The sequence below is a fragment of the Lepidochelys kempii genome, chromosome 13 (genome assembly GCF_965140265.1).
Source record: "Lepidochelys kempii isolate rLepKem1 chromosome 13, rLepKem1.hap2, whole genome shotgun sequence".
Taxonomy (NCBI): domain Eukaryota; kingdom Metazoa; phylum Chordata; order Testudines; family Cheloniidae; genus Lepidochelys; species Lepidochelys kempii.
The window spans coordinates 14,056,824-14,081,445 of NC_133268.1; the positions used below are offsets into that span (position 1 = coordinate 14,056,824).

Genomic DNA, 24,622 nt, shown 5'->3' on the forward strand with positions numbered 1-24,622 from the left:
TTGTTTATGTACAAAGAATGTACACGAAGTCCTGTTTCCCTGAACACAGCAGGCTTGCACTTCCAAGCCTCTTTCCAGTGAGCACTCTGCCCCAAAGTGCTCTTGCGCTTTCTCTCTCTGCTTCTTCCGAAGGAAGGCCATCCTAAAAGTACTTTTCTGGCTGTCTCCTGGCTTTTGTGCTAGCTTTCTGCTTCTTTTCTGACACACAGACACATTCAATACTGCAATCCAATCAAACTCCCTGTTTCCACTATCATTCACTGAACAAAGAGGGATTTAATTGCTTCCCCATGTAGACTGAATGGAAGGCATCCAGCTCACCATGCAGATTAGTAATACAATTAGGATCTAGTTTCCGATATTCTAAAGTATCTAAAGGAGTCAGGCACCCAACAACCATTTAATTTCAAAGGGAACTGGGCACTTAACTCACTGGGGCTTTTTTTTTTTTCTTAAATCCCAGTTCCAGCCCCAAATCTTTGTTTGCATATGGACATTTGGTAATTGCACGTAAAAATTTCAGAGTAACAGCCGTGTTAGTCTGTATTTGCAAAAAGAAAAGGAGTACTTGTGGCACCTTAGAGACTAACCAATTTATTTGAGCATAAGCTTTCGTGAGCTACAGCTCACTTCATCGGATGCAATAAGGCAGGTCTTCTGCAGTTTCCACAGTATGCATCCGATGAAGTGAGCTGTAGCTCACAAAAGCTTATGCTCAAATAAATTGGTTAGTCTCTAAGGTGCCACAAGTACTCCTTTTCTTTTTACATAAAAATTTGTCACCCAATTGATCATGTAAGCTTGTAAACAAATGCATGCCTAACTTGTTACAAAAGCAGGCCATATGAATCAGCAGCTATGTACATCAGGCTTCAATTCTGAGATGACCATGACACCCCCACCCCCACCCTGAAAAATTTAAAAAGTAGCACTGGTTAAATATAAAGATCTTTTCCATGCCTATCTTACGTCGCCATGACAAAACAAACAAGACTCTGTTAAAAAGCACTAAATGTAACACTGCTCTAATCAGAGCAAGGAGTTGGTCTTGGCTCAGCTTCTCTGTTTTCTGCTTCTTTAAAAGAGGAAGACGCTGATATATTATCCTCATTGTTAAGGAATAAAAACAAGGAACTAAGACTATGACAAATATCCCCTCCATGCTGAAAACAGATTTGTACTAATTGCATAACTGAACCTACGGCATTTTGAACTGTTTATTGTTGATTTAGCCCATTTTGGTTTATCCAATCATTCCCAAACAGACCCTGATTTCCTTTGTTGTTCTTGAAGTATGTGCCAAATAATTTCACTGAATGATTTTCACTTTATTGGATACTATCCATCTGGTTGCCTAGAATACTAGACATTGAGTAGGTATATTATTTGATGTGTGATTGGTCACCTAAGTTGCATGGTGTTATTTCTGCTCCCTAACTGGATGAAAGTTTTTAAAAGCAGAAGGGTAACAAATGATGAACAACAACCTTTCCTAACATTTTTCGACAAATAACCACATGCTGAAATGTGCAGGAAGTGTTTAGGATTCCCCAGCTGTTGTCTAGAGCTGGGTAATTATAACTTCATATCTCCCCACCTCATCCTGTTCCCTGACATGATCGTCCACTCCTGGGGGTCACCTGGAGGGAGAAGTGCCTGTGCTCCAGTTGGGCGCGTGGTACTGTGCAGAGATGTGTGTGGTGGGGAATCTCTTTGCACAGAACAGCTGGGTACTGTGGGGACCTAGTAGGTGTAATTTCCACTCAAAGGCTATTTGATGTCATCTGTATGTCTCTCTAGGAGGGACACCATGGGGTGTCGGACTGAACAATCAGGCCCACTGTGCTTGGATTGTACCTTTCAACTTTTCACCGCAGCCTACATGTGGGTGACAAGTTTAATCTTTAACACCAACGACCTAAAGCTAAGCAATGACTTACGGGTTTAGATCTGTTTCATAAAACTCTCGCCTACAAAACAGGAGAAAACCCAACCAGTGCCAAAATGTGCTTTCTGATACTACACCTAAAGAGTCATAACATAGGACACTGTGGCAAGGAGGCTATTGGAGTTGTGAAAAATGACTAAAAGAAATACCCTCGGCTGTACAAGATGTACCACACACTTGATACAGGCCACCAACTCATCTGACACTTCCTTAGGTGTTCCCTTGTCAAGAGTGGAACAGGCAATAAATCCTTAAAAGATAGTATCTTAACAAATATTTATTCAAGGCCTCTGATACTTAAATGATTATTACAAGGGGAGTTTGTATCTGGAATGGAATGTTGCAGGGCCTCGTGTTTGCATGGCCACAAGCTTCTTGGTTGGGTAATGATTTATCTCTAGCTTAGTTGTTGTTGTTATATTCCTTTAGGTAATGGACATATCATTACAGCTATTGACATTGTTGAAGTAGGAACTGTCTTAATTTTAAATTGATTATCTGGGTTTCTACTTTTTCCGCTTTGCTTGTGGAAGGGGATCCAAAAGGCTCTCACTTTCCCAATTGCTACAAATATAAGAGATTTTGTCTATGCTGTGTTTCATTTGACACCTTCAGGTTAACCTGATGAGTCAGAAAAGTAATGGGATCCTTCACCTCTATTTCCTGAGGTAGGTGAACAAGGGAGAATTCAATAAAAATGAAAAGCAGCAATATTAAGAATTATTCAAAAGGAAATCTCTCTCTCTCTCGATATATATAAATTATATAAATGAATGAATAATTTACCAGTAGAACTCTCTGCTACAAGATATCATCAGGGCCAAGCATTCAGCATGATTCAAAACCAGAGCATATTTTATATGGATAATGAGAACATCCACAATTATATTACACACAAAAACCAAAAAGAGATATCAATCTTGAAGCTTTAGAGAAGGATGGTCTTTTATTTAAGGCTCTAGACTAGGATTCAGGATATCTAGGTTCATTTCTGGCTCTGCCACAGATTTCCTTTGTGACTTTAGAGAAGTCACAATCTCTCTGTGCCATGATTCCCTATCTGTGAAATAGGGAGATATTATCCACAACTGGTGGGTGCTGAAAGGATTGTTTGTAAGGCGTTCAGATATTATGGTGACAGGGGCTCTATATGAGCCTAGATGGATACAAGCCAACCAAGCACTAGTCTATGATGGGTTATTCCATAATTGGAATCTTTACAGAGATTCTAACGCTTTCCTCTGTCGGTAAAGTATGTTCCAGATGGAGAAGCAGTTTACCAGTTCCTCTTCCTCCATTAAAAGGGAGCAGTTGTGGAGAATTATTACTTTTAAAAGAAAAATCAAAGATCCTGGTTTCAGCCAAGTGCCAGCTAATCCCCTGCACTCAGAGAAGGATTCTTAGCAATGGAGGGGGCAGTCAGTATTGTCACCATAGACTTCTAGGATTATATGAAACCTCTTGGGAGAAGCTACTGCAAGGAATCAGGACGTGCCATGCCTTCATGGGCAAGACCCCTTTCCAGTTTCTGCAATCCACTTTTGGGCAGTGTGGGCCTCCCCATCAGAGTGAAGGTAGCAGTCACTTCCCATAACAATAACCTCCCCGGTGGACTTTTCATAAATGGGGGTCCTGAGCCTGGAGCAATTCGGCAGCTTGAGGACAAAAACCAATGGCCATCCAAAGATTATTCAAAGTGAACTAGTTATATGCCAGAATGGTAGAATTTGTCCTTTTTTCATTGGAGGCAAAACTCTGGTTTGGAGATGTTATGAGCCTACAGCAGTTTTAGTGTTGCTTCTACCATTTTGGTTGAGCAGAAGAGCTCTCTCCTTAGCGGAACACAAAAGACAAGTTAGAGCCTCAGGTTGTTTGATGAAGATTTATATAGTTTATCTTTGATTACCAGTGAAGGAAGGAGGTCCCTATTTTTTCATAACTCATAGATTAGATTTCCACAGAGGAAATGGAACAAGTTATTATTGCCTGTGTGCCTATTGAGAAATGCATGTTTTGTCATCTATGGTTCACAGGATATTCGGCAGTGGAAATATTCTTACAGCTCCTCCGTTGAGCAAGGAGAGAAGAGGTTTGTCCAATATAGTGATGGCAGAGGTTGATCAAGGCTAACCAAGGCCTGAGTGGTGCTACTCTGCTCAAACTTTGCCAAGAGCATAACCCTCACTTACAAGTCCATAGTAGTTGGGCTTTTCTACTAAAATTATGAGCATCAGTATGGCTAACTTTCTTGACATTTAGAATTGTAAGGGCTAGTAATATGTGTTTGTTTTTTTAATGAAATACTGTTGCTTGGAGTAATTCATAATGTCATATGTAATAAAAAATCTGAAAACACTGGCAACTTAAAAACTGGACAGTAGAAGACTGCAGTGATGATTGCACCTAATGATATTCTGAACAAAAAGCGCTCTCAGCCATGTTTGTTGCTTCACACTGACTCAACAGACATTCTAGCCTTCAGAGTGATGTTTGCGGTTGTGTGTGCTGATTGTGTTGTATTGTGCTGGGAGGTGTGTGGATTTGTGTGGGTGGTGGATGAGAGGTGTGTGCTGCCATGAGGGACTATATGTGTTTGGGGTTATTGTGTTGGTTGTGATGGTGTGTGACCCAGAGGGGTTGTGCTGGCAGATTTATGTTGGTTTGTGTGAGTGGCAATCGGGACCTCAGCTGTAGAGTGTCCCTCATACAATCAATGAAATTGTTGCATGCAAATTAGCTATAGAGAAAGGGTGGTGTTTGGTTGAGTTACCTCTGATATCATAATGGCCTTGGACTCTTAGCATGGCGTAGCTCTACACCATACCTGTATACCACACAGGTGTAATTCATGAAATATAAATGTCTGAGACCTAAACATTGGATAGTAACAGACCATGATACCTGGTTATGATTCAATCTGGTGATATTCTGAACAAAAAGAGCTTCTCAGCCATGCTTGTAGCTGCTTCCATCATTCCACACTGACTCATACATTTTAAGCTTCAGAGTGACTCACAGAGAGATAATCCTAAAACCTTGTTATGTAGAATAAATATTACAACACCTACTGGAATCATGAGGGAAGGGCTGGCTGGATGCACCACCAAGTACTGACTCACTCCAACCCCTTATAACAATATTAAACATAAAGGAATGTCAGTATTATTTTGCTTGAACTATAGGCCACATCTGTGATCAAGCATAGATGCAAAGTCCTCTCCTGCCACTCAGGCTTAATTGATCAAAACAAGTATGTATCATATGCCATGAATATCTGCAGATATTATGAGGAAACTTTCGAACAGTATAAAATTTCTCTCCTTTCTCTGACCACAGTGAGTGGAGCTATAAACCTGAGGTCAGTGGAAAAGCTGGGATTGAGTTCTTGTTTATGTGGGGGAAACTGACTGGCATACCTCAATGGCTATTAGCCAGGATGGGCAGGGATGGTGTCCCTAGCCTCTGTTTGCTAGAAGCTGGGAATGGGTGACAGGGATGGATCACTTGATGATTACCTGTTCTGTTCACTCTCTCTGAGGCACCTGGCATTGACCAGTGTTGGAAGACAGGATCCTGGGCTAGGTGGACCTTTGGTCTGACTCAGTATGGCTGTTCTTATGTTCTTACCTATTCCAGAAAAACTATTCTGCTATAGCTAGTCTGGTATAATTTAGATATTCTGGAATAACTCCCCCATGTGGACACTATTTGGAAATAAAAAAGTGATTTTATTCCAGAATCAATCTGCTTCAGAAGCAGAGTAATTATTCGGGAATAAAGTCACATTTTGTTTCAGAATGGAGTGCTCATGTGGGGAGTTATTCCGGAATAACTATGCTCGTCAATTTCCCAGTATAGACAAGTCCTTAGTAACAACTTCCTCTTAAATATAGATATAGGTATTTTACACTGTCCCAATTCTAACTGACAGCCATTACTCACAAAAATGTAGCCTGTATTTAGCAAGGTTATTCCCTGTTCCCACCCTGTGTGCTATCTTGTCATGTTGACCCACCCTTCTTGTCATGGAAATACTTCAGGGGCCCATCAATAGCAGCCCTAAATTGGTTAAAGTGAGACACAAGAACAGAGCAGTTCTTTAGGGTGAAGTCTTCAGGTAAAACTTCCATTGAAACAAATGGGAATTTTCCCTGGGTAAGGATTGTAGGATTTAGCCCAGTGATGGGCAACCTGCGGCCAGCCCGCAGCCCATCAGGGTAATCTGCTGGCGGGCCACTGAGACAGTTTGTTTACATTGACCATCTGCAACAGTGGCTGCAGTTCGCCATTTCCGGCCAATGGGAGCTGTGGGAAGTGGCAGCCAGCATGTCCCTGCAGCCCACGCAGCTTCCCACAGCTCCCATTGGCCAGGATTGGCAAACTGCAGCCACTGGAAGCTGTGGCAGCTGTACCTGTGGATGGCCAGTGTAAATCAAAGGTGTCGCGGCCTGCCAGCACATTACCCTGACGGGCTGCGTGTCGCCCACGGGCCACCGGTTGCCCACCACTGTTTTAGCCCATAGTTAATTATGCTCCACTGATGATAATTCGTAGTTTGAATGATGAGAGATTACTGAAGGTTTGTTAAAGTTATTCTTCTTTCCTTCCTATAAAAGGCAGTAGAGTGGCTCCTATTTTGGTAAACTTACTTGTTAAAATTAATCTTAAACATATATGAAGAAGAGTCACTGAAAAAGAAACGCAAACTCGATCTTATCGCTATACAGTCATCATACACCATGGACTAGAGTACTAACCTGTAATGTAACAAAGATCACACTGTGCTTCCTCTCCCAAATTTCTTCAACCTTTCTCACAGATAGCAACCATCATTAATATAACTAGGTAATTGATCAACCAAGCCAAGACATGTTCCTAAGAGAATAATGTTTTCCCCACATTTGGTTACCCATAATAAACCCCTTTAAAATCTTTAGCTTTTGAACAAACTCCTATTTAGTATTGATTTTCAACAGCTAGAGAGAAAAGAAAAGAATCATACACCAAAAAGAGATCTTTGCTACGAGATTGCACTCAGGATTGAGCTGATAATATTGTTGTTGTAAGTGATAAATCTACAAGCTGCAGAAAACCACAAATCCGCTTGGTCTATCTTTAGAGCAAAAGTCACATCCTTTCATTGTTTTCACTGCACTTATGCAATGAAAAATGACATTCAAGCTCGGGAACTTTGAAATACTGGGGTTCACTTTATGCTTTAATACTCCATGGCTAAGCAATGCGCAACAGAATAACATGTTATATTATTGGAAACAGAACCCAGTCAGACACTTTGACTACTTTTACACTGTTCTAGTAATTTTTTTAATTATTAATTCCAATCTAAAAGCTAACCCAAATTTTAATGAGTCCTTTTGTCATATCCACCCATAAAACTAATTATATATCATATAAAAATATGGGTATATCAGATCATTCTTTTAAAATGTAATTCAGAGTCAAGGTTTACTTTGAACACGTTGCCTGTGCTATAGCCTCAGAGTCTACTTTGATTATTCTGGCCAAGAAGAGCTGAGGCCAAGCTGTTGCCTATATGCACACACTCCTTGGAGATTTAAGGCATAAAATAGAATACATTGGGGTGGGAAATGGAGAGTAATGGTGAAAATGTGCAAATCTCAACAGTTTTTAATTGTCAACCGCAGCTTTAAGCATATATGTAGAAATAAAGTACAAGTACAACTTCTCAAGAGGATAATCCTATAAAGGCGAGTTGTCAAAGCTGTAAGCTAGAATCACGTCCCTAGTTAACTTTGATGGCAGGGATGATAGCACCATTCATGCCACTTATCATACATCACAATCATCTATGTACTGAGACACTGTTCATATTGTACAGCCTTCAACAGGAAAATTCCCTTCCAAAAGACTACAGTGCTGCATTGAAATACATATGCAAAAATTTACCTTGGAGATACAGCCATGGAAGGGGACCCATTTCAATAGTGTTTGCAGATAGTTTGAGATGTGATAGTTTTGTTTTGCGTTTACACTGTTAGGAATGATGTGCTTAAATTAAGCCTTTAGACTTTTGACTTAATATTGAATCTATGCTTAAAGCTTGGAAGACCTATATTACTTTGTTATTTTAGTCAGTAAAAAGTGATGGAGGGGCTACCAGTTCAGAAGAGATAAATGGGCTAGACCCCAGTCACCAAGTAAGTGTTTGGATTTATTCATCTCTTGGTGATGGGTTTCACTGTAGCTTATTTCCCACTTATGTATCTGATTGGCTTTTTAGTACAAAAATCGCTGATTGTAAAAAGATGGTATCATGTCCATGGAATCTTTTTTCCATTCAATGTTGCTTAATAAGGATGGATGAAGGTTAAAAAAAAAATTCTAAATGTTTTTCATTTTCATAATAAAATAATTAGTAAAATGAACCAATTTTTATAATCTATTTTCCTTTACAGCCTTTATGCTATTTGTTTACTTTTGCACTTCAATCACCTTCGACGGTGAAATTAACCAGATATCTTTTGAGTCAGTTATTTTCTTGTGCTTCACATGCACTATTGGAGAGATAATTATTTGCCGACAGACACTGTGGAAGAAGAGTTAAATTTAAAGTAAAAACCTTCACTGAAATTTAACGAAAATCAGGAAAATATTTCTTTGTTTTGTTTTTCTTTAAACAAAACCTAAAGCATGAGCCAAAACTACCTGATCATGTCCCTTTATATTCCTTATTGTGCCAAGATTTCTTTATAAAATCACTGACTTTTCTAGTAGAAATTCAAAAGCTGTGAACTTTACTGTAAGCCAGATCCTCAGCTGGGGTAAATCAGCAGACCTCCCTTTATGTCACTCGAGCTAAATCAACTGACACTAGCTAAGAATCTGGCCATGTATGGAATGCTATGATTTTCTGTAACTGTAGCAAAATTAAAGCGGTGATGGAAATTGACCTATCAGACCTTCTTTCTTCATTCTCATTTTTATCATCAGGAAAGTGTTTTTCTGTTGTGTAACATCTGCTGATAGTTTAAGCTAATCTTAGCTGATTATTCTCTTGTAGAGATCACAGAAGATACAAGGTCTGATTCTGAAACCTTTACTCTTATAAGCTAACAAGTCTTTACTTACAGTGAGGCTTCTCAGATGACTAAAGGTTACCGTCCTGGGCTCATATTGTGTACTTTTTTCTCTTTTTTTTTTCTTTTTCTTTTTTTTTTTTTAATTGTCAGTTGCTACCAATTACCTACCATATTTCTAGAAAAAACATGTATGTATTGGGCCTAATTCTCTTCTCACTTGCACTAAGGAGAATCAATCCATTCTTCACTTTATTTTAATTTTTTTGCCTGTTTTTAACTGGTTATGCTATTGTATCAAACAACTGCCTTAATTTATCTTTTGTAGTTTTTCTTGGAATGCTCTGATTCCATTTCTCTCTTCATTACTTACATGTTGTATGTGAAATAACTGCACTAGGGGACTGATCCAGAGCTCTATGAAGTCAGCAGGAATCTTTCCACTGACTTCAAAATCTTTGGATCAAGCCTAAGTTGAACATGACAGGAAAAATACTATCCTGTTAATCTTTTTTATTACTTTTTTCCGTGGGAGTAAATTAACTCCAAAAGAGGTAATGCAGTTTGTCAGATGCTGATCAACCTTTAAAATGAGAAACATTAACATGGTTCATTATTCATAGGTTTCAGTTTTGTATTTCCTGGTGTCACTCTCATCAATATTAAATGTGTCAATTTCCTGCCTTTCAAGATTAATATGAAACACCTCAAAGAGATTATCTGATTTTTTTTCTGCTTTGTTTGAAAAAAATATTACCGATATTGTTTAAAGTGTTTTTTCTGAGTAACATCAAAGGCCAAAATCTGCTTGCTACACTCATCAAAATAGTCCCATTGAAGCCAGTTTGGATTTGGCCTGAAAAACTACAATAACTATCAGGAACTCACACAATTGAATAAACATGATAGGGCAGACTCTGCCCTAACTTTACAACCTGTATGATCTCATTGATTTCATAGGGTGTTAATCAGGGCTAGACTCTGTCCTCACATCTTGGAACTTAGGCCTAGTCTGCACTTAAAACTTAGGTCAACATAGCCGTGGTCCTCAGGTGCGTGAAAAAATCCACACCATTGACTGCTCTAGCAATGCTGACCTGATGTAGATGCAGAATCCTGATGTAGATGCAGCTGGGTCAATGGAAAAATGCTTCTGTTAACCTATCTACCATCACTCGGGGAGGTGGAATTCCTACAATGATGGAAGCAATTATACCACCATACACCTGTAGGGTGGACATGGCCTGTTGTAGTGCAAGAACCTTTGTATTTTGATTGTTTCTAGTTGTTCATGCAGGTCTGTGAATCCACTAAATAGTCACATTTCAAAAAGCAATCTATGGCAAATAAGAGGGACAAGTATCTTGTCAGACAAAGCAGGAGGTGAGCAAATGAGTGCTTCTTGTTTGACATTGAAATTAGTTAGAATAAGAATAGACAGAATTAAATTTGGTTTTATGTAGCACTTTTCGTTGTATTCCTTGCACCCTCAGAAACCCCCTTTGTAAGTTTTGGGTGCCCACGGAACACAGAAAAAACAGCTCTTTTACCCCATATGCAATTATTTACAAGATAAAGCATAGTGTCTGTGTCGATAAATCTGAGTTTGCCTTAAGAATGTTCCTTTTCCTTTGAAACTCTGACTCAAAGCTGGCCTCACTATGGTATATAGTGCCGTTGCTCAAACTGCATTATAAACCCGATTATAGAGCCAAATTTGATGGGTCGTCTTATGTGCCACACCAGAATGAGGGAATTCCAGAGAAATGATATAGATTTGATTTTATGGAAAGGTGGAGAAATAAATGTACAAGGAAGCAATACATAGACCTACTACCTACCCAAAAGAAAAGGAACAGGGGCTCAGAGTTGAAAATAACGACAATATTATAACTGAAGCCGTGTCTCTAAGTACAGCACTGCAGCCGTGTAGCCGCAGCGCATCTGGTGAAGAGCTCTCCCGTCAGCATCATAAAACCACCTCCGCCAGCAGCAGAAGCTGTGGTGTGACGTAGCACTGTGCACAAGACCGCTTATGTCTTTATAACTTATGTTGCTTGGGGGGTGGTTTTTTCACACCCCTGAGTGACATAAGTTATGCTGACATAGGCTGTAGTGTAGACATAGCCTTAGTCAAGGAATTAAGTTGTTCAATCTTCAACAGAAGTGGAACTGGCATGGATATAGAAACAAAGGTTCTCTGACCTGCAAGATTTTTGTGTGAGCAGTACATTTATAGCAAGGATGTAGAAAAACTGGAATAGATCCAGAGGCGAGTGACAAAGATGATCAAAGGGATGGAACTAGAGTGACCAGATGTTTATAGGGACAGTCCTGATATTTGGGGCTTTTTCTTATATAGGCTCCTATTACCCCCCACCCCCCATCCCAATTTTTCACACTTGCTGTCTGGTCACCCTAGATGGAACACAAGCCATATGAACAAAGGCTGACGGAACTGGGTATGTTTAGTTTGGAAAAGAGGAGATTAAGGGAGAACATGATAGCCGTCTTTAAATACTTGGAAGCCTGCCTTAAAAAAATGGAGAAAAGTCCTCTCTTGCCATAGAGGGCAGGACAAGAGGCAATGGGTTCAAACTACACCATGGCAGATTTAGGCGATGTCTACACTACAGGCCGTGCAGCGGCACAGTTGTACCACTGCAGCTGTGTTGCTGTAAGGTCTCCCATGTAGTTGCTCTATGCTGGTGGGAGAGAGCTCTCCTGTCGGCTTAATTAAAGCACCCCCAATGAGCAACTGTAGCTACGTCAGTGGGAGAGCGTCTCCCACCAACATAGCACTGTCCATACAGGCACTTTTGTCAGTGAAACTTATTTTGGTTGGGAGAAGGGAGGGGCTCTTTTTTTCCACATCCCTGACCGACAGAAGTTTTATTGACAAAAGTGATAGTGTAGACATAGCCTTAGATTAAATCTCAGAAAAAAACTTCCTAACCATAAGAATGGTAGAACAATGAAACGGACTGCCTAGGAGAGTTGTGGAAGCTCCTTCACTGGAGGTTTTCAAAAGAAAGCTTGATAGCCATCTGTCTTGGATAGTTTAGGCACAACAAATCCTGCAATCTTGGCCAGGAGTTAGACTAGATGACTCTTGTGGTCCCTTTGACCCCTATGGATTCTATGATGAAAAGGAAAGAGGGACTTATGTGAAATAGACCAGTTGTAGTATTGCCAACCCCAGGAATTCAAAAATCATAAATCAGGCCCCCAAAATTAAGTGATGAGCTTAAAAATCATGAGGTTTTTTTTTTTTTAATAGTAGATTTTGGGTTCTTTTTATTTGTCTTCTGGTTCTTGAGCCTTTAGAGTTTATACTTTGAAGTTTCTCTGTAACCATGATAGCTAAAGACTTACTTTGTTTTTAATGAAAGCTGATATTCTCCTGTAATCACATGATTCCAGGAGATGGAGCTCCAAGAAAAACAACCACTACTATGAGACTCACAATAAAATCAGAAGAGTTGGCAACACTGCAATTCGTTAAACCGTGGGGGCATCTCCAGGATGCAAGGGCCAAATTTGCAGATGGCCTAAATATGTCTAATTTGTAGGCTCCACTACCATGATTCTTTTTAACTCAATAAGTGAGTCAGGATAGTTTTGACAAGTCTTATATAATGCAAAAAGAAATTCCCATTTGCAAGCAAATGTTTTAGCACAAATGTACAGCCACAGAAACTGACAGAATCATCATGTTATTTTATTTGTTCTTCAGATCTGAATCTTGATTTGTGACCTTTGACCCTATCCAGTTGTTTTCTCAGTTTGAGTTCTTACCTTCACTGTATTTGTCTGCTCTGTAATGTTGTTTGTGTTTTGAGGAATTCACAGTGTCTCCTTTGGCAATTCCATGCAGCACTGGACTTCCATGGCCAAATCATGGCTTGTTAATCACCTGGTGGAGTACTGTAATTTTATAGATGGGATATTTTTACCTCTGCTTTATGTGCCCTGCTACCTGTCTTTATCGCTCCTTCCCTTGCACTTTCAAGCTTGTATGGGGACTTTGCAGCTTGGGATGCAGAGACGGTTATATCTTTGCAGCTGTGAGAGCATGCATGTAATTCTATATATCTATAAATATACAGTCTTTTCTTTTTTTAATCACGTGCCGCTGCCAGCTAAAGAAGCTTCACCGTAGAAATATATAAAAATAAAGGCTATGCAGAAAGGGCCTGATCCTCAGTCTTTACTCACATAAGTGATCTCAGTCTCATTGGGGCTACTGTCCTAAGTAAAGGCTGCTGAATCAGGCCCCAGCTCTGTACATTGGAGGTGGCCTTTGATTTTTACTATATTTATGAACCTCCTGCCAAAATGTTTATATTTGCCACTAAAAATAACCATTGTCTGAAACTGCTTTAGACATCAGGCTCCACAGAGAGGCCAATCGCCCCAACGGAAAGTGAACTTGTGGGCCAAAAGAGCAAGGAGAGTTCAAAAGACAAAACGTCTACAACAGAGCTGAGCAAACAGGAAACCCAAGATCAGCAAGACTCCAGACAACAGCAAACCACAGCCACCGACTCAATCCAGAATGGAGGAGACACTGCGAAGGACTCCCCCCTCAAGAAAATAGAGAAGAGACAGTCATTTGGAGGATTTTTTAAGGGCTTAGTAGGTTAAATTAATTTTTGCTTTTAAATCGTGATTCGGCTGATTTAAATGACAACCCTGCAAGCTGCCTCTTGTGAGCAGACCCCTGCACTGGTACACGCTATTAACTTCAATGGAGCAGCCCTGGAGTCCACTTACATGGAGCAGCTTGCAGGATCAGGGCCTTACGGCAGCACATTTTCAGCCAGAGGCAGGGAAAAGTGGGAACAAAGCTGCCAATCAACATTAGAGCAGATGGAAAATGTCTTGGGAACACATGCTTGGTTCTAGTGAGCCCTTGGCAAGCAAGTTTGTTGTAGTTGTGTTGGTCCCAGGATATGAGAGAGACAAGATGGCTGAGGTAATATCTTTTATTAAGTCCCCCAAAGCACGACAATGTGGGTAAAACCAGACAGACAATCACTAAGCTCTCAAATGAACTGACACAGAAAAAAATAATAAGACACAAGTACCCTATCACCTGCAGGTGAACGCTTTTTACAAAACCACCACTCTCCATATCCGACCTCTCAGTCCTCATCCTCAAAGAAAAGCTGCACCACACCTTCAAAAGATGAGCATGGGAGCTAAAATTCATAACTTTGCTAGACATTAAAAATCATGAATGGAGACACTGATTTTATGTCTCATTACAACAATCAGTAATCCACTAATCCTCCTTTGTCCTATGACTGCAGAGGTGGTCATTGCCTACTTCATTGTGAATAGGCTCTTGCAACGTGTTAACTCCCTATGCTTAACAATCTGTCCCACCTTCTATTTAGCTAGGAGACTCAGATTACATTTCCCAGACCTGAAAAAGAGCTCTGTGTATCTCAAAAACGTGTCTCTTTCAGCAGTAGAAGTTGGTCCAATAAAATATATTACCTCACCGACATTGTCTCTCTCATGGTGAGCAATGCAAAAGCTAGTTCACAGATAGCCACTTGCCTCTGTTAAGAAGCCCTCTCTCTAAACTAGTGGTTCTCAAAGCCGGTCCACCACTTGTTCAGGGAAAGCCCCTGGCGGGCCGCACTGGTTTGTTTACCTGCCACATCCACAGGTTCAGCCGATCGCGGCTCCCACTGGCCGCGGTTCGCCGCTCCAGGCCAATGGGGGCTGTGGGAAGGATGGGGGGAACAGTGCCAGGAACAGAGAAGTTAAGGATTTTCTAGTAGTTATTCATAAAATCAATTGGCAGGAAGCAACTTGTTCCACTCTCCCTACCACAACAGACAGACTGAGTACAAAGTGTTATGCGATCACTCCTGACTTCAGACCCTCATCCAAGGCTAGCCACATCTTTTTACATCCTAAATGGACATCACCAGTGGACATCTTCCAGGGCTGGGAAGAATACAAAACGAGGAGGTCACCTTAGTTGTAATGAATCTGGTTGTGATAGGTTATTTACAACTTTTTTTCCCCTGGCTCTGCTCAGAGGGTGGCTAGAAAATAAAATAAAACTTAGCCAACTACCACTGCCCAGAAGAGGAAAAAGCAAGTAGAACAGAATTTAAATTGACACTGATTTGAAAACTAGCCGTTTTAGAACATTGCGTTAGAAAGTTAAGCTGTTGTTCAGAACAATATGACTCATTTTGTGGCAGATGTTTTTCCACATCATAAGGAGTGTTTGATTAACATTCATTTCACAGAATTGTGATCTATCCTACACTGTGCTATTTGCACTACAAAAAATTTGTATATTGTCCGGGGAAGGAGAAGGAAGGAAACTTAACTCTTTCTGCATGATCTCTTAATAATAATAATGAAGCCACTTACATATATGTTAAACAGGAAAAAAAATTGTATCATTTAGGGGCCTTGAGTGAAATCCTGGCCTCCCTAAAATCTGGGGGTACTTTGCCATTGAAATCAGGATTTCACCCCAGATGCTAAGTACTAATAATTTCCATTGACTTCCATTCATCTGCAGCCAGTGCTTAATTTGTGCTGGGGCTTGTAAGGGTTGAGCCCCAACACCTCTAGGCTTGGCAGTTCATAGCCCCAGTACCACTGTGCTTGCCACATCAGTTATGAAAGTAAAAAATTGCTTGAGCCCCAGCACCTTTCATTACAAATTAAGCACTGTCTGCAGTACCCACTGAAGTCACAGGTAGATCCTGTTCCTCAGCATCCTCTGGAAGAAGCAGAACCTTGTTTATACCCGCTCTTTGTATTTTGTACAAACTGGTCACAGTTATTAGACATGTGCTCCTGAGTGCGTGTTTACTTTCCCACTCAATGTGTGTGCAAGTCCCCAATATGCACAAGTATATAAATGTGTGTGTATGTACCACATGACTCACAAGCATACAGTGTGCTCACGTGTCTGGAAAACTCGGCTCATATTATGTATATTTGTAACCAATCCCACAATCCCACTTGGGGGGAGGGATAGCTCAGTGGTTTGAGCATTGGCCTGCTAAACCCAGGGTTGTGAGTTCAATCCTTGAGGGGGCCATTTAGGGATCTGGGGCAAAAATTGGGGATTGGTCCTGCTTTGAGCAGGGGGTTAGATGACCTCCTGAGGTCCCTTCCAACCCTGATATTCTATGATTGGCCAACAGGAGGGTTTCAACCTGGGACCTCCTGGTATAAAACCATGAGCTTCTATTGCTTGAGCCAAAGGATTTAGCTAGCAGCTGTAGTAGATTTGTTAACCTCTTATGGGAACTGGGTAGAGGTAGTCCTCACATGGGTTACAAATTGACCAGGCAAATATTTACTACCTCTATTGTTTCTAGAAATAATGGAGAATTGCTTTCTTGGTTTGAATTCTGCAGAAATCAAATAGTGTGGGCCAAATACCAATGTCCTTTCTCAGTCAAAATTCTCACTGAAGTCAATGAGTGAGAAAGGGCTTCTGTATTTATAGACAATAGTTCTTTATTTTGTATTCTGTCATTCAAACAAGCTGCATCCAGAAACTTTTCATACAGTTAGGCCATGTCTACACTAGTGCATATGTCAGCAAAACTTTTGTCGCTCATGCATGTAAAAAAACCCACCTCCCTGAGCGACGTAAACTTTGCTGGCATAAGCACTCATATGCAGAGTATTATGTCGGTGGGAGCTCGTTGAGATGGTTTTATTATGTCGACAGGAGAGCTCTCTCCAATCGTCATAACGTGGCTATATGAGCACTCTAACAGCAGCATAGCTGTATCAGTACTGCTGTGCCGCTGTAAGCTTGTGTACGTAGACCTGGCCTTAAATAGAAACAGCATTAGAATAATTGCAAAGAGATTAGGAGGCAAACAAGAGAATATGTTTTTGTACGAGAGTCAGTGAGGCAGAAGGATGTCTCAGAGCCAGAGCAGAGAAGGCTCTTGCACCAAGAGAGGTGAGATTGCGTGCAGAGACAGAGAGGTGGATACTGCTACAAGCAAGTAAAGTGAAGAGAGAATAGAAAGAGATTCTCTGAGATATTTTTCTTTGCTATTTTGCATTTCTCATGCCTGATATTAATTTGGCCATGCAGTGCATCATTTTTTCTTGCATTAACAGAGCCCTAAAATACTCAGGTATCTTTCCTCTTTCGTGAACAGAATAACTCTTTTTTTATTTATGTATACAGTGTAAAGGTTTTAGATTTATAGCTTATCTGGCCAGTTGGCTAGCTCTTCAACTGGGAAAGACAACCCACTACCAGATCTTGCTGCACAGAGCAGATGGATGTTTTCACCTCTCCAATGAGGAAGAATATTCAGCATTTAAAACAGAAGTGTTCCCCAGATTGAAATATTTGACAGCATACTACCACTCCTTCATACATTTATGACTCAACTTTTTACCCATGTCTAAGGAAGTCAATCCCCAATCCTTCCAAAAACCAACACTTTCCAATAAAACAATAATAGTTCAAACCAAAATAAGTGGCAAAGTCCACACCACAAGTTGTAATAGTTAAACTCTTAGAGTATTAGACTATACATAAACCAATCATAGTATCCTCCATTTAAAGTATAAGTCCAGAAATCTGGTAAGAGCTTCTCTGATAGAGTGCTGAGCTCTGGACTGATAAAATGGGGATAGAAGATATTTTAGCAGAAGTGGAGGTTCTCTAGACCTTACTTGTCTCCATACTCCATTGTGCATTTTCATGGGCAAAGTCCACTGGATTGTCCCCTGAATTCTGGCCAGCTGTTTTAAAAAACACTCTGCCCTGAAACCATTGATTCTTTTGCAAAAGGACATAGTATAAAGGAAGCGGAATGTAGAGGGACGCACTAGATTAGAAAGTCGAGATCAGGCATCTGTTCCTAACTACTAGTGGAGCAGATTATGCTATTAGGCAAAATTACAGCACCAATAGCATAGGTCTGTCAGAGAACAAGGGTCATTGACTATCTGAATTTCATTGAAAGAAGCTACACAATTCTGTGTCCGTTACATAAGCAGAAGAGGAATTCACAACATAATAAAATGCAAAGGAATTTAGGGTAGAGTGGGAATCAGGAAAATGTACATTTACTAAAGCTAGGGAGTAATGGCTTGATTTTCAGAAGTAGGACGACGCAAAATGAAATAAACGAAAACTGTGGGTATTCCACACATGAAAACACTCTTGGGAACTATCTGAATTGGGATCTTCAGTACAGTGTGCAGAGAGGCAATGCTTTTGTTGAGCGCGCTCTGAATCAGAACTGCCGTTCTATCGCTACTTTCCTGATCCCGCTCTTAGAACAGATACAATCCAAATTAAATGTGCTCCAGGTTAGCCCTCAAAGGGGTTGTACAGGAATAACTGAGAGCAGAGTTTGGACCAATGGGAACCATGCCCGCCCATGTATCTGAGGGCAGATCTGGAGCTTGCTTGTTAAAACAGAGGTATCAACTCTTTCAAGAGCCTTGAAAATTCTAGGTAATAAGAATCACAGGCCAGCATCCTTTCCAGCTTCCAGTTTTATTTAACAAGCCACTTTGAAAATGGGCTCAGTGATCAGGATGCACTATAGGTGAACATAAATAAATGATGTTATTTGGCAAATGTGCTAAGTCAGTCAAAATGAGTTCACTTCCAGCCTGCAGTATTTACAGGAAATAGAGCAAATAATAGTATCTTATTTCTCAAGTTAACGTACTCATGCATTGCACAGACACAGTTACAGTTGACAGACTTCAAGTTTATCTAACATTGGGAAATCTTTTAATTGATGTTCAGACTCTCTTTACTGGCTAAATTTGGAATGACTAGCTTGTTTTGTGTTGTTGATTTATAATTATGGTCAACTACCAATGTCGATGCATTTAGAAAGCCAGCTTGTGCTGTCTGCAGGGCATAACCAGTTAGAAACAATCTAGTTCTAGACAGTGGTTCAAATTCAACTTTGGGGTAAGCGGGTGCAACTCACAATCACTGGAGTCGCACCAGTCTGCATCTGGGTCAACACAGATTGTACAGGATAAAACAGTGCCCTCTTTGGCCAACTGTGGTGGTGGTGGTTTTTAAGGGTGGAGAGGTGTTATGCTGCAATTTTTTAGAACAAGAAAAATAAAATGGCCAGCAGGCAGCAGGTCATTAACATGGCCACGTGGATTAATGTCAAAGTATCTGCTGTTGCTTCACAAACAATGGGGAGGATTCCCTAACCATGCTTGTGAGACTAGTTTAGCTAATCCTCCTTTCTCCCACTTCTCTGTGAAACTGTATGTCCCAGAGTGCAATGCTCCATGCATTATTGGTGTCACCCTGTGTGCATGTCCTCTCCAGGCAATAGAGCCACTGCTGAAGTCATGAATGATAGCTGTCCAGATTTCCCAGTAATGCACTAAATAAACACAGGTTTCAGAGTAGCAGCCATGTTAGTCTGTATCCACAAAAAGAACAGGAGTACTTGTGGCACCTTAGAGACTAACAAATTTTTTAAAGCATAAGCTTTTGTGAGCTACAGCTCACTTCATCGGATCCGATGAACTGAGCTGTAGCTCACGAAAGCTCATGCTGTAATAAATTTGTTAGTCTCTAAGGTGCCACAAGTACTCCTGTTCTTTTTTTAAATAAACAGTAAGACAGAATGGTAGGTATGGCTGCGTAAACATAGCTAACACATGGTACTGGTCTACTGCAGGCAATCTTTTAATGGTTTTAGATCTGGTTCAGCTAAACTAAATTTTAAAACGGATTAGTGTATAGTTTAGACATGGGTTTAGATTTAGACTGTTTAAGAAGCCTGTCCTTCAGAATTATTCAACTGATTTTTGCATATTTCTATTTATTGTGCTGATTTCAAGACCACTACAAATGGGGCAGGGCACCCCATATCTCCTAAAACTGGGTTTACAGTATGGCTTTAACTACTTGGAAAATTTCACCCAACGTAAGACAGAGCCATGTCTGTGTTGTGAATAGAGCTGATGCAACTCAACCATGTTTGTTATAATCAGGACAGAGGAGTGTCATGAACTGTTGCCAAAAGAGTTGGGTTTGTAGTATAGACAGGGCATTACAAATGCAATATCATTATGACATTTTCAAATACCTAAATACGTAAAGGCATTTAATGTTCCTTTATACTGGGAGCAGAACTCCTAAACCCATTTGAAGGGCTCTAGTATGTGTGCAGTAACCAGTTTGGACAATGATATTTTATTGAGAACTATTCTAGAACCACAATAATATAGCATGGTTGGTTAGTGCAGTTCTCTCAAAACAATAACCAGAGAGAATGAGCAACAGCCATGTTCAGGTATAGTTGTGGCTTGCACCATTTTAATCCCATTGTGGGGAGTGTGCAGATGTGGCTCCAGCTCTCGGTAGTGTTAAAAACTGATTAAAGGAGAAGAATTGAGGAGAGAAGAGAGGTAACATCAATGGAAATGTCTGTTTGCAAAGGACCAAAACATAATTGCAGATGTAATTGTTCTTCAACATGGTTCAACTATTTTTACATGTTTCTGTATATTCTTCCTCAGGGGCCGAAACGGACATCTGATGCTGAAGTTCAAACAGATCCAGTGTCTATTCTACCTGCTGGAAAATCCAAGTAATGAAGATGCTTGGCTGCTGAAGAATCAGCCACTCTTTATGAGCTCCCTTGCAGTAAAGATGTCTCATTATTTTCCTTTTTATGGCTGTCATCAAAAGAGGGCCACACTGAAGACTAAAGCAAACGTTTGTGTACATTTGAGGTGTATCATTTACAGAATTTGTTCATTAGATGTTAGTAAGTAACTGTAAAGGTCATTAAGAAACAATGTGTAATATAATTAAAGGGAGGTCATGGGAATGATTTTTAAGTCTATAGGGGTGAGAGGAAGTATAGGTGAGGTCAGAAAGTGACAGTGAAAAAGATGAATAGCAGAGTAAATGAATATGATGAAAGGATTGCAGTTTTTGTGGCAAAGCAGTGGACAAAGAATTCTCAGCTACAGAGCTTTAAAGCAGTCATAAAAAAAATCATATTTTGATAAAATTTATATTTAAAGGTCAATACCAACCAACCAACCGAACCTTATGTGGTTTGTCATTATGTTGTAATTAGCAAGGTCTGTGGTATAATAGAATCAGTGGTTTTAAGATTATGCTTCAGATTGGTCTGTACATTATTAATGTAAATTAAAAGGCTAAAATGCAAAGGCTCAAAGTGATTTAAAGCACAGTTTCTTCCTTGACTTGGTGAGGTAGAATAACAAATACAAATACTTAAACTATTCATACAGCACAAGAGGGCGCTAGCATCTCCACTATACTACTAATTCAGAGGATATATCTACAATCTTATGTTGTTAATGTTTTTCAGATTTAGGAAAAGAAAAAAAAAACTTAGTTGTTTTGTCAGTTACTCATCTCCATTCATATCTGTAATTAATCCTAATAAAAAGCAACCCTAAGACTGGTCAGGATTCTACCTGCTTTAAAAACTCTTGTAATAATCAGGGTTAATAAATTTTACAAATGATTTCAGATTTCTTTGGTTTATTAAACACTTATACTAACTCAAACAGGGAACGGTGGGACTGACATTTTAATGATAGAAGCATCTGAATTATAGATTATTAAATCATACATAAATCAATATACAACCAAATGCATTTCCTTTTAAAAAAATAAATCATTCACATCTTTAATCCTTAACTGAAGATCCTTATACAGGGACTCAGGTTGTCCTTGTTCTTTGATCATTGATATGTAAGCAAGGATAAATTACACATCCATACCATGCTTGGCTGTGGAATAAGTATCTGTCATACTTCCTCAATGCAAGAATAGATTAAAACTGAAAATCAGATTTCAAACTTCAGTCCTTTCCAAATATCATCACTGTAGCAGATGGATTCTATAGCATCTGCAGAACTACATTCCTGATGAGTATTATGAAGGAAGAGGTGAAAAGATCTGTCCTTCTCATTAGGACCCTTTGTAGCTAGGAAATAATGCTGCAGTGGGCCTCTCAAACCCATAGTCTTGCAACTGATGACCAAAACTAGTGCCAGTGTCAGAAAACTACATTGGTCTTTTAATAATTACAGCACTTTCTGTTCTTCTCCCAACCATAATGGGCCTTAAATCTGATGTCATATATAGTGATATAAATCAAGAGTAATTGTACAAAACCATTATATGCATCTTAGGCCTGATCCAGAGCTCACTGGTTTTACACCTATGTTATTCCATTGACTGCAACGAGTTAATTCTCATTACACTGGTGTAAATGACAGGAGAATCAGTCCTATTATATCCAGCTTTATCAGATTGAAGTTAAGGTCCCATTTTCTCACTGTTCCACTTAGGAAAGTTTAATGTGGCACAAAACCAGCTATACTGGTTATATAGTTATACCGATAGTTATACTGGTGTAAGGCATCTTGATACCAGTATAGCTGCATCCACAGTAGAGGTTGTACCAGAATAACTCTGTCAGTTACAAAAAAACAAAACAAAAAGGTCACTCCCCTAAGCTGACTTGTTATAATGCTAAAAAGTCTGTGTGAAGGCCAGAACTTCCTTAGAAGAGAAATTTATCTCTACAATGGAATCAGGGAAGTGACTGCCACACAGAGCAGTATGAATAATGGATTTTTTTGGTTCACTCGCTTTTTTAGGGGGGGGGGGAATCGTTTCAGGTCTTTTGGGGGGGGGAACGGAGGGGAACAAACCAAAAATGTAAAAAAAAATTGAACTTTTTTGTTTTAACAAAATCTAAACATTTTATTTCCATCTCACCCTTTTTAAAGTCAAATTCAAGGAAATTTTGAAACAAGTCACATTGAAACAATTTTTCAGGTCAAAAAAGTCAAGAGTGATTGCGGATGACTTCATGCCACCGAGCGGCTAATACTGATGAAATAGTGGTTAGCGTTGGCAGGGCCCAGTTACACAGGAACTACCCCTTTCATTTGATTCCTCTCTGATAACAGGAAGATTACAAGCTTTGAAGAAGCAGAGTCAGCCTTCTCATAAAGCAGCATGACATGCAGCCCTAAGAGGAAAAAAAGGTTGTAGGGGACGAATTCAGTTGAGATTCCTCGATCCCAGTGCCATGTTACTAAATTTAGATATTTTTTAGATCGTAGGTGTTCACATAAAGTAAAGATTGAGAGCTTATTCGGGAGGAAGGGCTTTGTTAAAGCCACAGCCAAAGACAAAGGGAAAGGTTGCTAATGTTTCTGGTTCCCAGACCAAAATACTGCACTGAGCCCCAGTTGTCAAGAAATCACATGAAGAACTTTACAGAGTGGCTCTATCTTTATCCCTAAGCTTTTAAATAGCAAACCACATTACATCAGAAATATTGCAAAATATCCAGTGATCTTAAATTAGAATTTTTAAATAAATCAAATTTTAAAACCAAAAATGCTGTCTCAGGAATAAGTAAACGTCCTAGGAAATGAGTTTAAATAAATAGCTGCCATTCGCATAAGAAATGCCTCCCTCCAACTGACAGTGATTTATGGACTGCCCTCCATAAAAGAGCTCATTCAACAGTTAAGTTGTTTTGCGCTCCATGGCCATGTGTTCTGCTCGTTACAGGATTAGTTTTCTTTCAGCCAGGCTATGCACTGGAAATGCAAAAAAACAATTAGATTCTTGTGAAGTTTCATGCTGCAGGTTTTTCAACCTGCAAACAAATTCTCTCTTTGGAAACTGGCCGGGTGCCCAACTTTGTTAAACTAGAAGAGGCCAATAGTTGACATTTTCAAGACTGGAACTGTCCTGAGCAGACTCAGTAGCAGATATACACACACAAATTGAGGAACACAATGTAATTTCCAGTGTCAAACAGTCTGATGCGGATTTTATGCAGAAATAGAAGCTGAATTTTAAAAACAGCCAAAATATGGAATTTGATTTTAGTGTTTTATTTCTGTACTAAGTATTGCCTAGAGACCTGTACAAAAACAGAGCCCCATTCTTTCCCCCGTCTCTCTGGCTGCATCTGACGGTTGTCTTTTGCCTTATACTTCGACTATAAATCTTTGGAGCAGAAAGCATCTTTTTTCTCTCTGTTTGTTCAGCACCTAGCACAATGGGGTCCTGTTCCATGACTGGAGCTCCTAGGTGCTACAGGAATACAAATCAACAATTGTGCTAAGCACTGTACGGACACAGAAGAGCTCCTTGACAAAGGGCTTAGGCCCAGATCCACAAATGGCTCTTAACTTCCGTTAAAATCAATACTTCTGTAGATCTGGGCCATACAATCTAAACAGGCAAAGGGTGGGGGAAAGGATTATCCCCCTTTTCTGGATGGGAAACTGAGGCACAACAAAATTCAGACTAAGGCCTTTTGAAAATCTGGCCCTAAGTGACTTGCTTAGGGTCACTCAGGGAATCTGCAGCTGGGAACTGAACTTGGTTTAAATGGGTCCTAGTTCAGTGCTGTTCCCGCAAGATCCTTCTCTGATTGATTTATTAATGCTACTGGTATTACATTTTTTTCCTCTGGCTTTCCTTACATGTGGGTCAAGAAGAGGAAGACTTATCTGTGACTAGAGATCAAGATAAAGTTCTGTAGATGCTTACATTTTTTTAAAAATGCATATTGTCCAG

The 24,622-nt window shown here is 39.8% G+C and overlaps 1 protein-coding gene across 4 annotated transcripts in view; it reads left to right on the forward strand.

The window, feature by feature from the left end:
* BCAS1 (brain enriched myelin associated protein 1) overlaps positions 1 to 21,530 on the forward strand; it is an 80,859-nt gene extending 59,329 nt beyond the window's left edge. For 3 of the 4 annotated variants that reach the window (XM_073309333.1, XM_073309335.1, XM_073309334.1), the window contains 2 exons: positions 13,393 to 13,644; positions 20,545 to 21,530. In XM_073309333.1, coding sequence (XP_073165434.1) covers positions 13,393 to 13,644; positions 20,545 to 20,619 — 327 coding nt within the window. In that variant the 3' untranslated portion in view covers positions 20,620 to 21,530. The remainder of the gene's footprint in view (positions 1 to 13,392; positions 13,645 to 20,544) is intronic. The other variant, XM_073309336.1, reaches the window with a different exon arrangement.
* Positions 21,531 to 24,622: the final 3,092 nt, after the last annotated feature.